The sequence below is a fragment of the Entelurus aequoreus genome, linkage group LG10, assembly GCF_033978785.1.
Source record: "Entelurus aequoreus isolate RoL-2023_Sb linkage group LG10, RoL_Eaeq_v1.1, whole genome shotgun sequence".
NCBI classification, from domain to species: Eukaryota; Metazoa; Chordata; class Actinopteri; order Syngnathiformes; family Syngnathidae; genus Entelurus; species Entelurus aequoreus.
Genome location: NC_084740.1, coordinates 11,450,745 through 11,463,675, shown reverse-complemented (window position 1 = coordinate 11,463,675; position 12,931 = coordinate 11,450,745). Strand labels below are relative to the sequence as shown.

The following is a 12,931-nucleotide window of genomic DNA, read 5'->3' as shown; positions in this document are numbered from 1 at the left end:
AGACCGGAACTCGACAGTGATTTTGGCTTGTGTGTGTCTTGTTTACTCCGGAGTAACATGTGGTCTGTCTGCACGGCCAACTTAATTCAACCTGCACTTCTGATAATGGGTAAATAAATTTGTTGTACTAAACTACTTTTGTTGCCTGCTTAAGCTTCGGACAATCCACTACAGCTTCAATTGACTTTGTTTTAATCAGCCCCTAATAACTTTAGCAGCTATAAAATATGTTGCTGAATAGACAATACGTCTAATATTTTTTATTTCTAAACCATCCAAAATGTTGACACACACACATACACTACCGTTCAAAAGTTTGGGGTCACATTGAAATGTCCTTATTTTTGAAGAAAAAGCACTGTACTTTTCAATGAAGATAACTTTAAACTAGTCTTAACTTTAAAGAAATACACTCTATACATTGCTAATGTGGTAAATGACTATTCTAGCTGCAAATGTCTGGTTTTTGGTGCAATATCTACATAGGTGTATAGAGGCCCATTTCCAGAAACTATCACTCCAGTGTTCTAATGGTACAATGTGTTTGCTCATTGGCTCAGAAGGCTAATTGATGATTAGAAAACCCTTGTGCAATCATGTTCACACATCTGAAAACAGTTTAGCTCGTTACAGAAGCTACAAAACTGACCTTCCTTTGAGCAGATTGAGTTTCTGGAGCATCACATTTGTGGGGTCAATTAAACGCTCAAAATGGCCAGAAAAAGAGAACTTTCATCTGAAACTCGACAGTCTATTCTTGTTCTTAGAAATGAAGGCTATTCCACAAAATTGTTTGGGTGACCCCAAACTTTTGAACGGTAGTGTAGGACAAGTGATTCTTGTCTGTCCATCGTCTATCTTTGCACTGATCCTGCAGTCGTGTGTGGAACTGTCAGTATAAGCTCGCAAAACAACTGAGTGTTGATAAATCCCATTGCGCGTGCTAAATAATTCTATTTGCATTTTCTCCTCCCAGTTTTGTGGGTGATCAGCATATATTTTGCATTTTAATGAAGACACAAAATGGCTTCCACGCCTTATTCTTTAATCCACTTTACAGACGTTTAGTCGATCAGCTTTGCATGTGCTATCAGGTTTGCACGTGTTTTAGTACACACAAACCTTTGTGTGCTATGGCTATGAGGTTTTTTCTTATTTATTGACCTCAGTCTGGACCCCCTCTCCAGGAGCCCAGGCTTAGACGGAATTTTTGTTCTTCTCCCCCCTCCATCGTTTACCTGTTTCTCACCTTTTTTGTAAGGGATGCCGGAAGTTGGCAGATCCATCAGCGATCCTGTTCTGTCTCCCTGTACTGTTTGTCTGCTCTTGAATGGGATTGTGCTAAAAAAAAACTTAATTTCCCCTCAGGGATTAATAAAGTACTTCTGATTCTGATTCTGACTTTCTGGATGCACTGTATGTGTTTACATTATAATGGAGGCTGGGAACAGGTTGCCTTAAAAGCCTCAGGTGATTAAATCCAGGCTTGTTCTGCAGACAGGGGGAGGAAGGCGAGGGATAAAGAAGCTAAAATAGACGAGCCAATAGAAATTGAAGGCTAAAACGGGAGGAGGAAAGAAGACACAGACCAAAACAGAGTTGTGGTCAAATCAACAGAGCGACACTATCAAGGTGGTCAAGGATGCAAGAAAATGACTTTTCCTTCTACAGAGAATACCTCAAAGTTGTATTTGAGTAGATCATTTTGACGTTTATCTACATTTACCTGCTCATTCGTTGCCCTGGACCTGCTGAGGAAGACAAACGGCCGGCGCAGGGCCACCAGCAAGAGGAGACGACGAGCGGCGGCCAGGTCGAGCAGGAAGCTTGAGCAGCGACTCAGAGGCGTGATGAGGACAGCGCGCAGGGCGAGCAACGTGGAGGTGCCCTCCTTCCTCCGCCAGCTGGTTAAGGAAACCGGGAAGATGGTCACTTTCTTCTTTAAAGGCGGCTCGAGAGAGAAGGGGCTAGAGGAGGAGGAAGAGGACGACGACGACGCCATGCCCAGCCCGTACCTGGAGCGGCCCATTTTGGAGAAGCACGTGTCCGAGGGGGGGTCCCAGTCTGGGGTGAACTACGCGGTGGCAAACATGCAGGGCTGGAGGGCTCAGATGGAAGATGCGCACACGTGCATGCCTCAGATGAGAGGGGAGCTGAGCGAGTGGGCCTATTATGCTGTGTTTGACGGCCATGCTGGGAGCACAGTGGCCCAGTACTGCTCCAGGAACCTGCTGGACCACATCCTGGCTACAGGTACTGAAACATAAAGGAGAACAACATGTGAATCATGGTGCATTTTCAAAACATACAGTTCAGTTTAATCAATATTATGTCTTGCAATAAAGACATTCTGGCATTGTTTCACTCCATTTTTTTTAGGAAAAGACAATTACAGAGGAAGACAATCATTACAATAGTGAAAATAGATTTGATACTTTCAAAGTACAATATATTTGAAACCCACATTCCTGCAGAAAAGGAGCCAATCAAAAATGGACAAAGATGATAATGCCCAGTTTTGACTGACATTTTATTAAACAATATGTGTATTATTGTCATTTCTAGCAGTGTAACTCTTAAAAAGTGTTTGTTTCTGTTTTTATAGCCTCACAAAGGGTTAACATTGGCATTATTATCTTTGTAAGTGAAACATTTTTAATACACCTATTCAACTGCGTCTTCTTATGGTGTAAATATACCACAAACAATTTATGCTGTGTCAGCACTTGCATTTTCTGTAATGCAATGACTTTCATAGAAAGCAGTGAAGCCAATAATAACTAATGCACGCCCACAGTAGATAGCAAACTAGGGCTGCAACTAACGACTATTTCAATAGTCGACTAGTTTTCGACAATCTTAACGATTAGTCAACTAATCGGATTATAAAGTGTACAAATTATTTACTGGCTCTAATTTAGTCATCAAAATTTAAATTCATCTTGAGATATTTTTAGGCATGTGCTTACTAACAAAGATGACTAAATTGCTCATTAATATTTATTTATACTGTAACCATGCTGCTCATTAGGCTGTTGCAAAATGTAAATAAACTTGTACTTTTGCCCATTTAAAAGAAAGGACAGGAAAAGTGTAAAATAAAACAAGTATATTTTTTATGTAAAAAAAGGACATTTAAAATAGCAGCAATAACAACAAAAGATTAAACAACAAAACATATTTGCTAAAAAAGAAACAACCATTTTGTGATGAAAACCTGCACACTGATATATTATTGATTATTAACTCCTGGCATTTTTAGCACTCTAATAGACTGAATGCATATAATTGTATCATTGATTAATCCTTAACATTTTAGCTATCTAATACATAGTAAGTTTAATCTTATGATGTTTAGTGCGTGTGTTTACGTGCGCACGGTTGAAGTTTGTCATTGTGCCTTTCTTCATTGCATTGCAAATTGACGCTTCTTTAAAAAGTACTTGAATTGATTTAGACCAGTGGTTCTTAACCTGGGTTCGATCGAACCCTAGGGGTTCGGTGAGTCGGCCTCAGGGGTTCGGCGGAGGTCAAAACACACCCGACTCATCGTGTAAATACAAACTTCTCCCTATTACGGATACGGCAACAGCTGACTGGTTTGCAGGTGTGTAGTTTGTTGTGAGTTTCAGTTTATGCACTGTGTTGGTTTTGTTGTTTGAACAAGGTGATGTTCATGCACGGTTCATTTTATGCACCAGTAAAAAAAAAATGGTAACACTTTAGTATGGGGAACATATTCACCATTAATTAGTTGTTTGTTAACATGCAAATTAGTAACATATTGGCTCTTAACTAGTCATTATTAAGTACTTATTAATGCCTTATTCGGCATGGCCATATTATAACCCTAACCCTCTAACCCTGACCCTAACCCTCTAACCCTAACCCTAACCAAATAACTCTAAATTATGTCTTTATTACTTAGAATATGTTCCCCAAGTGTCCAAATAACTCTAAATTAAGTCTTTGTTACTTAGAATATGTTCCCCTAGTGTCCAAATAACTCTAAATTAAGTCTTTGTTACTTAGAATATGTTCCCCATACTAAAGTGTTACCAAAAACATATAACTTTGTCTTGAATTTGAAATTTATTTTTTTTTAAATTTTTCACTAAAGTAGGGTTCAGTGAATGCGCATATGAAACTGGTGGGGTTCGGTACCTCCAACAAGGTTAAGAACCACTGATTTAGACAAAGTTTAGCTGGCGGACTTTGGCTAAAATGATAGTTATTCTTCACACAACTCACACTTGTTTGCAAGCCAGCAAGGTACAACTTCTACCAAGTTGAGATCGCATCCTTCATATGTCCGACATTCCCCTGCTTTAAATGCTGCTGTATCATATAGTGTCATAAAACAAGATCTACTTTGCAAAATAAGCAAGGTATTTATATTTTCAACAATAGGGGGAAATATTTCCACAATTATTACAAGTTATTACGAGTGGCGGTGCTGACTCGTGTCCCTTCGGAAAAACTCGAGTGATGATGTCACGACTATGTCGACAAATTTTACTATCAATAATGTAGATGAATGGTTGTACCCCTATAGCAAACACCCAAGAATAGTAATTTGCAACTGAGTAGTTGCCTGAAACTGTACCATGTTTCACCCAGGTGGGGTTAAAGCAAGTGAAGACCCCGAGCAGGTGAAGGACTGCATCCGTGAGGGGTTCCTGGACATCGACACCCACATGCACAAACTGGCCCGCCAAGACAATTGGGATCGAAGCGGCACCACGGCGGCCGCCGTCATGATCTCCCCGCGCTACATCTACTTTATCAACTGCGGGGACTCGCGCACCCTCCTCTGCCACAACGGCAAGTTGGTCTTCTACACGGAAGATCACAAACCCTTCAACCCCAGGGAGAGGGAGCGCATCCAGAACGCCGGCGGCTCGGTGACCCTGCAGCGCATCAACGGCTCGCTGGCCGTGTCCAGAGCCCTGGGAGACTTCGACTTTAAGGAGGTAGACTGGAGGCCGCAGACCGAGCAGCTGGTGTCGCCCGAGCCTGAAGTGTACGAGTTGGAGAGGACGGCCCAGGACGAGTTCGTCATCCTGGCGTGTGACGGCGTTTGGGACGCCATCGGGAACGAGGAACTGTGCGCCTTTGTACGCAGCCGGCTGCAGGTGTGCGACGACCTAAGAGAAATTTGTACGCAAGTCATCGACCTCTGTCTCTACAAGGTAGGAAGATATGTTGCACAAACACACACAAACTACCTCAACTAAAATACATACAATTAGGAGTGTCGCGATACAACTTAAAACATTTTTTTTGATACAATATTGACATTGGAGCCTTGAGTATTGGCCGATACGAACCATACTACATACTTTAGATTATTTTATAGTGTGGAATGTTGGAAAAGGCTTGATCAAGTGACAATGCAGAGAGAATAATGGTACAGTACCTTATGACAGATTAATGCTTTTGAAGTAGAGTGTTAATTTGTGTTTTGGTGACACCTCGTGGTCACAATAATTAATTAAATTAGGTCATGACGCAGTAAGTTGAATGATGCAAACATGTTTGTTACCAGATTTTTTTTTAAAACTCTCCTTTCTTAGAAACTTCTGTAAGTAATATGCAACTATAACTATTTGATTCTTGTTTTGATTGAAGAATGTGCTGTTTTAGACAGCAATATTTTTCAATTAAAGACACTCATTATGTATGTCTGCTTGTGTGCTCATCTAGCGCCTTGTAGCCTATAGCCTATAGCCTATATGACTTCACTAAAATACAAAAAAAGATGAGCAATCATTACAGGGATGGGAATTGAAAATATTTTTTCGGTTCTGATTCCACTTTCGATTCTGCTTAACGATTCGGTTCCTTAACGGTTCTCTGATCGATTCTTATTTGGAATAAAAAAGAGAAAAAAAGGTGGATTAGCATCAATTTTGTTTAGTTTAGAAGTAACATGACCTTACAAAGCCTACAGTGAGGCACAAATGTAGCATAGAAGAAAACTAATATTTTTTTGTAAATAAATATAAGAAATTCATATTCTTCTCGATTTTAATTATGTGCAAATTACACAAGAATGTAAAATTTAGTAACATGTGATATTAACTTTTTACATGCAAAGTGAGATATGTCAAGCCTTTATTGGTTACTATAATTTTTATGATTATGGCTTACAGTTTTTGCAAACATTGAATTGAAAATCTCAGAAAATGTAAAGGTCTCAAAAACTGCAAGCCATGATGATCAGAATTATTACAAATAAAGGCTGGCATGTAATAAATTAATATCACAGATTAGTTTCACATTTGAAGTTAAACTGCTGACAAGAATGGACTTTTACACCATATTCCAATTTTATGAGTTCCACCTGTACAATATAATAATGACTGAGAGAAAATATGGTTGCAGGAAAACATGCAACTTTTGTCTGACTACAATTGAACATTCACCTACCGAAAATGCTAACTTTTGACCACAAACTTAGTCGCTGCTTGGTGACATTTGTCTCGCGGCAGATGTGAACTGGAGCTGCCCGCCTCGGAGCCAGTCAGAATGTGTCTCTCGTCATGCTCATCTAAATGAGAAGGCATTTATTTCAATTTAACAAATAATAGCGCTGACATGATAGGAGGACTTAGTTAGTACCCGTTGTATTCGGATGACGTGCTTTAGATAGGAGCGGTTAAAAACGCGACATTCATTTATAATTATTGCATGCTGTGTGTTCAAATGTTTCAGCATATTACTCCTATGTCCTCCTCTTGATGAACTAGCAGCCCTATAATTATTACAAGTACTATGTTGCAATATTTTCTTGTAAAATGTAGTCAACTTTAGAGCGTTAGTTGTGCCAGGGCTCCGCCATTTTGAGATCTGACATCAAGTAATGACATCATCCCCACCCGGATTGATGAAGTGAATTATATTTAGTGAAGTGAATTATATTTATATAGCGCTTTTCTCTAGTGACTCAAAGTGCTTTTACACAGTGAAACCCAATATCTAAGTTACATTTAAACCAGCGTGGGTGGCACTGGGAGCAGGTGGGTAAAGGACACAACGGCAGTGACTAGGATGGCGGAAGCGGGGATCAAACCTGGAACCCTGAAGTTCCTGGCACGGCCACTCTGCCAACCGAGCTATACCGCCCCATATATTAGGATCGATAAGAGAACTGTGTGAGAAAACGGCAAACGCTTCCAAGGACGTGATACACTGGGAACAGGTTCTGAACAAGAACCGGTTTTGTATTCCCATTCCAAGCGGTCAACATTCAGCCAATTTACTGTATCTACCTCTGCATGTGCTTTAAAATGTTGGTTGCACGACTCAGCTGTTGGTGTGAAACTCACGCATGTCACACTTGCCGTACTGTTAACAGCTGTATTAATGCTGACTGAGCAGTTTGCTCTGTTGTGCAATATACTTTGTAAATTAATGATCATGTAGTCAAAGAGAGCTGTGTTTTCCTTTCCACTTTATCACACACTCAAGTAATTGTTCAAGTTCAAAAATTGATTCATTTAATGTGTTTTTGGTAATACAGGAAATTATTTAAGCCTCTCTTCAATGATCGCCTGCATCCAATTACTTCTGATACTCTTCACTGACCACATCATTAAGTACTTCATTAGTTATTTATAAACATGTTGTTCCTTCCAGGTAGATGAGCAAAATAACATATATAGCTCTCAGTATGCTGTGGTGTACTTCTACACTACTACTAAAGTACAAAATAATAAACATGTCCTTGCTTTTTATTGTGTGTGATTATGTGTGTTTTATAATTTTAAACAGTTACAACATGTGTTTTTATGAATGAAGAGTGCACACAGTGGAGGGGCTCATTATGCAACTAGATTTGGTCTGCCTCCCTCACCGTGTGCGCCAACGTGCCCCCGAGTTGACACTATTAATAGGCGTGTATTAAGGTGCGCTGAGAGATTGGAGGAGGGGACAAAGACGACACATGGCTGGGATTAGGACTGTGTGTGAGGATTGCGTTGATGACGTTCAGTTCAGCACTGGAGCTCGATATACACCGGCTCAGTGGTTTTATCCTGGCCAAGATGAGGGACTCTACTTATTTCACCTGAAAAGCTTACTTGTCCTCCACACCTCTGTGATGTCACCATTAAGCCTGTCAATGTTTTGGTCAGTAAATAGAAGTCAAATTTAGAATTGAATAAAGAATGTCTCCCAAATTCCCATTTATCCATCCATCCATTTTAGTGTACATTTCCATACGACTGTTCTACATATTTCTTTAAAAATTTTATGAAAAACTGTAAAACTCAGGTACACACTCGGTTATACTTATTAGAGCAAATGTTTTCTCTGACAATTAAGAATAAAATTAACTTTTAAAAACAGATAATTATCTTTGATGTGATATAACATTCAGATTATGAAAAAAAAAATAGAATTAATTTCCCAGAATGCTTTAAAATGGAGGGAATCTGTTTAATTTTAGAGTCTGTAAAATACTCTAAAAACCTTTAAGTGTGACAAATTATTTCTGTTACTTAGCAGTAAGGAATTTAACAAATTGTTTGGTTCTGCCTCTTAGAAGTTACTTTTAAACTTTTTTAGTTTTTTCATTAAACTGCTTGTTTTTATTTCCCCCCTTTTTTTAATATAATTGTGTAACATGTAGTCATTTGAAATATTCTGATGAAAAAGGCAATATATAGCAAAAGTGTTGTTTTAAATACTCTTAATGGAATTTAACTTAATTCTACAACCTGTAATTACAATTAAACATCTTGAGCAATTCAATTGAAATTACAATTTTTCAAATGAATTGAATTAAAAATCCAAATTCAGATTGCACAATCTAATGACATCCAATACAAAATTCTGCCTTTAAATACAATTTGATTGGTGTTATTGTAGAACAATGTACATTATGTATTACTAGGTTTGTAGTTTGGAGTCATGTAGACTTGCATTGTATTGTACTAAGGGCTTTAACTGTTTTTTAAAAGTTTTACATCACAATTAATATTTCTATTAGCATCCTAGTATTCCCTTACTTTAAATAAAGTAGCAACAATGTTTTTCAGTGAATTAAATTTTTTTTTTTAGAAGATGTTATAGTGAGTTTTCAACCTGAATTAATCTGTTGCTCCTCCAGGGCAGCTTGGACAACATCAGCATCATCATAGTGTGCTTCCCGGGCGCCCCCCAGCTGTCAAAAGAAGCACTGCAGCAGGAAGCAGCACTGGAGCAACATATTGACATGAAAGTGGAAGGTGCTTCAATTTAACTCAACTCCAAAAACTTTAGCATTTGATGTGAACTCATAAAAGTTAGAACAATTACATTGAATTTACAGAAATCATCCAGAGGATGAGGTCCAAAGATGAAGATCCTGACCTCTTGTATGTGATCAAATTCCTGGCCGAGGAGGGAATACCAGGACTTCCACCAGGGGGAGGCATCACCAGCAAGTAAGATTACTGAAACACACAATCATTCACTTAGAGCAGTGTTTTTCAACCTTTTTTGAGCCAAGGCACATTTTTTGCATTGAAAAAATCCGGAGGCACACCACCAGCAGAAATCATTAAAAAACAAAACTCAGTTGACAGTAAAAAGTCGTTGTCGCAATTGTTGGATATGACTTTAAACCATAACAATAATAATAATAATACATTTTAGTTATAAGGCGCCTTTCTGGGCACTCAAGGACACCGTACAAAATCAAAACAATAACATCAAATTGGATAAAAACAACAACAACATCAAAGATAGAGAAGATAAGATGATTACAATGAATAAGCAGTCAGGAATAGGTGTGTTTTGAGTCTTGATTTGAAGAGGGATATTGAGTCTAACCATAACCAAGCATGCATCAATATAACTCTTGTCTCAAAGTAGGTGTACTGTCACCACCTGTCACATCACACCGTGACTTATTTTGACTTTTTTGGTGTTTTCCTGTGTAGTGCTTTAGTTCTTGTCTTGCGCTCCTATTTTGGTGGCTTTTTCCTCTTTTTTTGGTATTTTCCTGTCGCATTTTTATGTCTTCCTTTGAGCGATATTTACCGCATTTACTTTGTTTTAGCAATCAAGAACATTTCAGTTGTTTTTATCCTTCTTTGTGGGGACATTGTTGATTGTCATGTCATGTTCGGATGTACATTGTGGACGCCGTCTTTGCTCCACAGTAAGTCTTTGCTGTCGTCCAGCATTCTGTTTTTGTTTACTTTGTAGCCAGTTCAGTTTTAGTTTCGTTCTGCATAGCCTTCCCTAAGCTTCAATGCCTTTTCTTAGGGGCTCTCACCTTTTGTTTATTTTTGGTTTAAGCATTAGACACCTTTTTACCTGCACGCTGCCTCCTGCTGTTTCCGACATCTACAAAGCAATAAGCTACGGGCTGCCACCTACTGATATGGAAGAGTATTACACGGTTACTCTGCCGAGCTCTAGACAGCACAGACACTCAACAACAACACATCATTTGCAGACTATAATTACTGGTTTGCAAAAAATATTTTTAACCCAAATAGGTGAAATTAGATAATCCCCCTCGGCACACCAGACTGTATCTCACGGCACGCACAGTGGTTGAAAAACACTGAGTTAGAGGATACAAAACTTGAAATATTAATTGACATTTTCTTTCCCTTGCAGGCGAGACTGTATCATCTCTTCTTATCAGAAACACATCGCGGCTCTTAGGACTCATGATCCAATGGTAAGATGGATTAGTGCATTCAAAACATGACCATCCTAATGCACTTTGTACTTCATATTGTTGTTTTGTCTGCTTTTAGGACATCGGGGGATCTGAAGAGAACTCCAATTAAAGCAATGATGTTCAAAACAGAAATGTATGATAAATATATATTATGATTTCTTTGTTGATATCCTGTATAAACATCTAAATATTTTTTGTTACATTCCTAAACTGTAACACTGATCAATATGTGTCATATTAGAAGTGTCTGTATACGGCAGCTAATTGTACACTCACAGGGCATATCATGAGGCACACCTGCGCAGCATCTGCATCAACAATTTGGCACTTACAAATCAGGTATTTATTAAAAAAATATAATTATTGTAGTTGTACAACTGCACTGCATCATACTGATCATTTATATTTGGTTTATCTTTACTAGCAAAATGAAAGGATCAAAAGGCGCTATTTGATACCAATACCGTATTGTGTAAGTGCCCTGTAGGGTGCGACAGATTGCAATTGAGGAAGAAGTTCCAATAAACTTCTCAAAAAATATACAAACAATATAAATGAATTGCATTTAAAGGAATTAATAACAAATTGAGTTATTTTTTAATTATAATTAATTGATCTCTATATAGTCGTCCCTCGCCACATCGTATTTCAAATATTACAGCTTCACCACATTACGGATAGTTTTTTGGATATTTTAAATCTTATAAAGTATTATACTACAATAATTAAGCATTTTCCAGCATGAAATGGTTAAATAGACTAAAAAATTTCAATACGATTGTAGTACTGGCCAATAGAGGAGACCAGACTGTTCAGTATCATGGCCACCGGTTGGCTCAACCTCAGGCAGCATTGCTATATTGCATTAAAAGAGTGTAAAGGTAACTAATGGGTGTTATTTCTTGTCTAGAGGGCTCTAATAATGTTTAAAAACATATTTAAAAAGGCCGAAGACAGTTTTTTACGCTCCAGCTATCAAAATATTTGATTTATAATAACGATTCACGGAAATTAATTTATTGCAGTTAAATCCGCAACCAATTAACAGTGATAAACGACAAACGACTGTACTGTATTGAGTAAACTGCCCTATAACCTATTCAGTGGCCTAGTGGTTAGAGTGTCCGCCCTGAGAACGGTAGGTTGTGAGTTCAAACCCCGGCCGAGTCATACCAAAGACTATAAAACTGGGACCCATTACCTCCCTGCTTGGCACTCAGCATCAAGGGTTGGAATTGGGGGTTAAATCACCAAAAATGATTCCCGGGCGCGGCCACCGCTGCTACCCACTGCTCCCCTCACCTCCCAGGGGGTGATGGGTCAAATGCAGAGAGTAATTTTGCCACACCTAGTGTGTGTGTGACAATCATTGGTACTTTAACTTTAACTATAGGGGGCGACATATTGCTATCTGTGGATTAAAGTGAATAGGAAACATTTACCTAAGAAATAACTTGCGATAAAATTGTCAAAAATATGAATTACATCCAAACAAAATTACTAACTAATTGAGAATGATTTATAATATAATTGATAATTCATCAATTTATTAACATTTATTTTTTATCACCAATTTATAATGTAGTATGGGTAAAATGTTAGAAATTAATGTTGCAAATTAAAAATAATACATTTTTAGATATATACAAAATTCTATAAAAATGTTTTGAATCGCATCTCAGTATTAAAACATATTTTTAAACTAATAACACCAAAATGAAATATTATCTTTATAAGTGGGAAGTGTCATTAAATATTGTGCAAGTGTACATAATGATGTGTCGCATGACTGTCCATTACTGATACTATATAAAACAATATCACCTGCACAATAAGCAGTGTTGTCAACACGTGCACCAGTTCATCACGCGTGCGAGGAATTAGCACGCATGCCTTATTAAAGGTGCAAGGCACTTTGGAAGGCTGTGTGAGGAGTTGCATCACAATTTTAAAATACGCCCACTGCTTACATTTGGATCGATACTGTAAAATTTGATGTGATGTAAATCTGCATAAAATGGCTGTCATTCCTGAACCATACATTTTTGAAACATCTTAAATTAAAGTTGAAAGTCTGTCTTTCAATTAAATCTTGTCTTATTTAAAATGAATCATAGTGGTGTTTTAACAGAACATAAAAACTTGACTTTGACTTACTGCCAAAATACTCTTGGGTCTCCTGACGGCTAGATAGATTATATGCATATGAAGACGAAGGTTAAAAGGCAAAGGTCTTTGTCATATGTC

General features: G+C 38.0%; 1 protein-coding gene and 1 long non-coding RNA gene across 2 annotated transcripts in view; one reads left to right on the top strand and one right to left on the bottom strand.

Annotated features, from left to right (window-relative positions):
- Positions 1 to 12,931, bottom strand: part of LOC133658266 (uncharacterized) — a 30,938-nt gene that overhangs the window by 7,587 nt on the left and 10,420 nt on the right. The window contains exons 3-4 of the long non-coding RNA XR_009827439.1: positions 2,016 to 2,256; positions 1,727 to 1,904 (exon numbers count right to left, since the gene is read on the bottom strand). This is a non-coding gene — a long non-coding RNA (uncharacterized LOC133658266). The remainder of the gene's footprint in view (positions 1 to 1,726; positions 1,905 to 2,015; positions 2,257 to 12,931) is intronic.
- ppm1na (protein phosphatase, Mg2+/Mn2+ dependent, 1Na (putative)) lies at positions 1,493 to 12,762 on the top strand. The gene is made up of 6 exons (XM_062060101.1): positions 1,493 to 2,253; positions 4,621 to 5,192; positions 9,116 to 9,233; positions 9,317 to 9,431; positions 10,618 to 10,681; positions 10,761 to 12,762. The coding sequence occupies exons 1-6, from the start codon at positions 1,851 to 1,853 to the stop codon at positions 10,791 to 10,793; spliced, it is 1,305 nt and encodes a 434-aa protein (XP_061916085.1). The 5' UTR covers positions 1,493 to 1,850; the 3' UTR covers positions 10,794 to 12,762.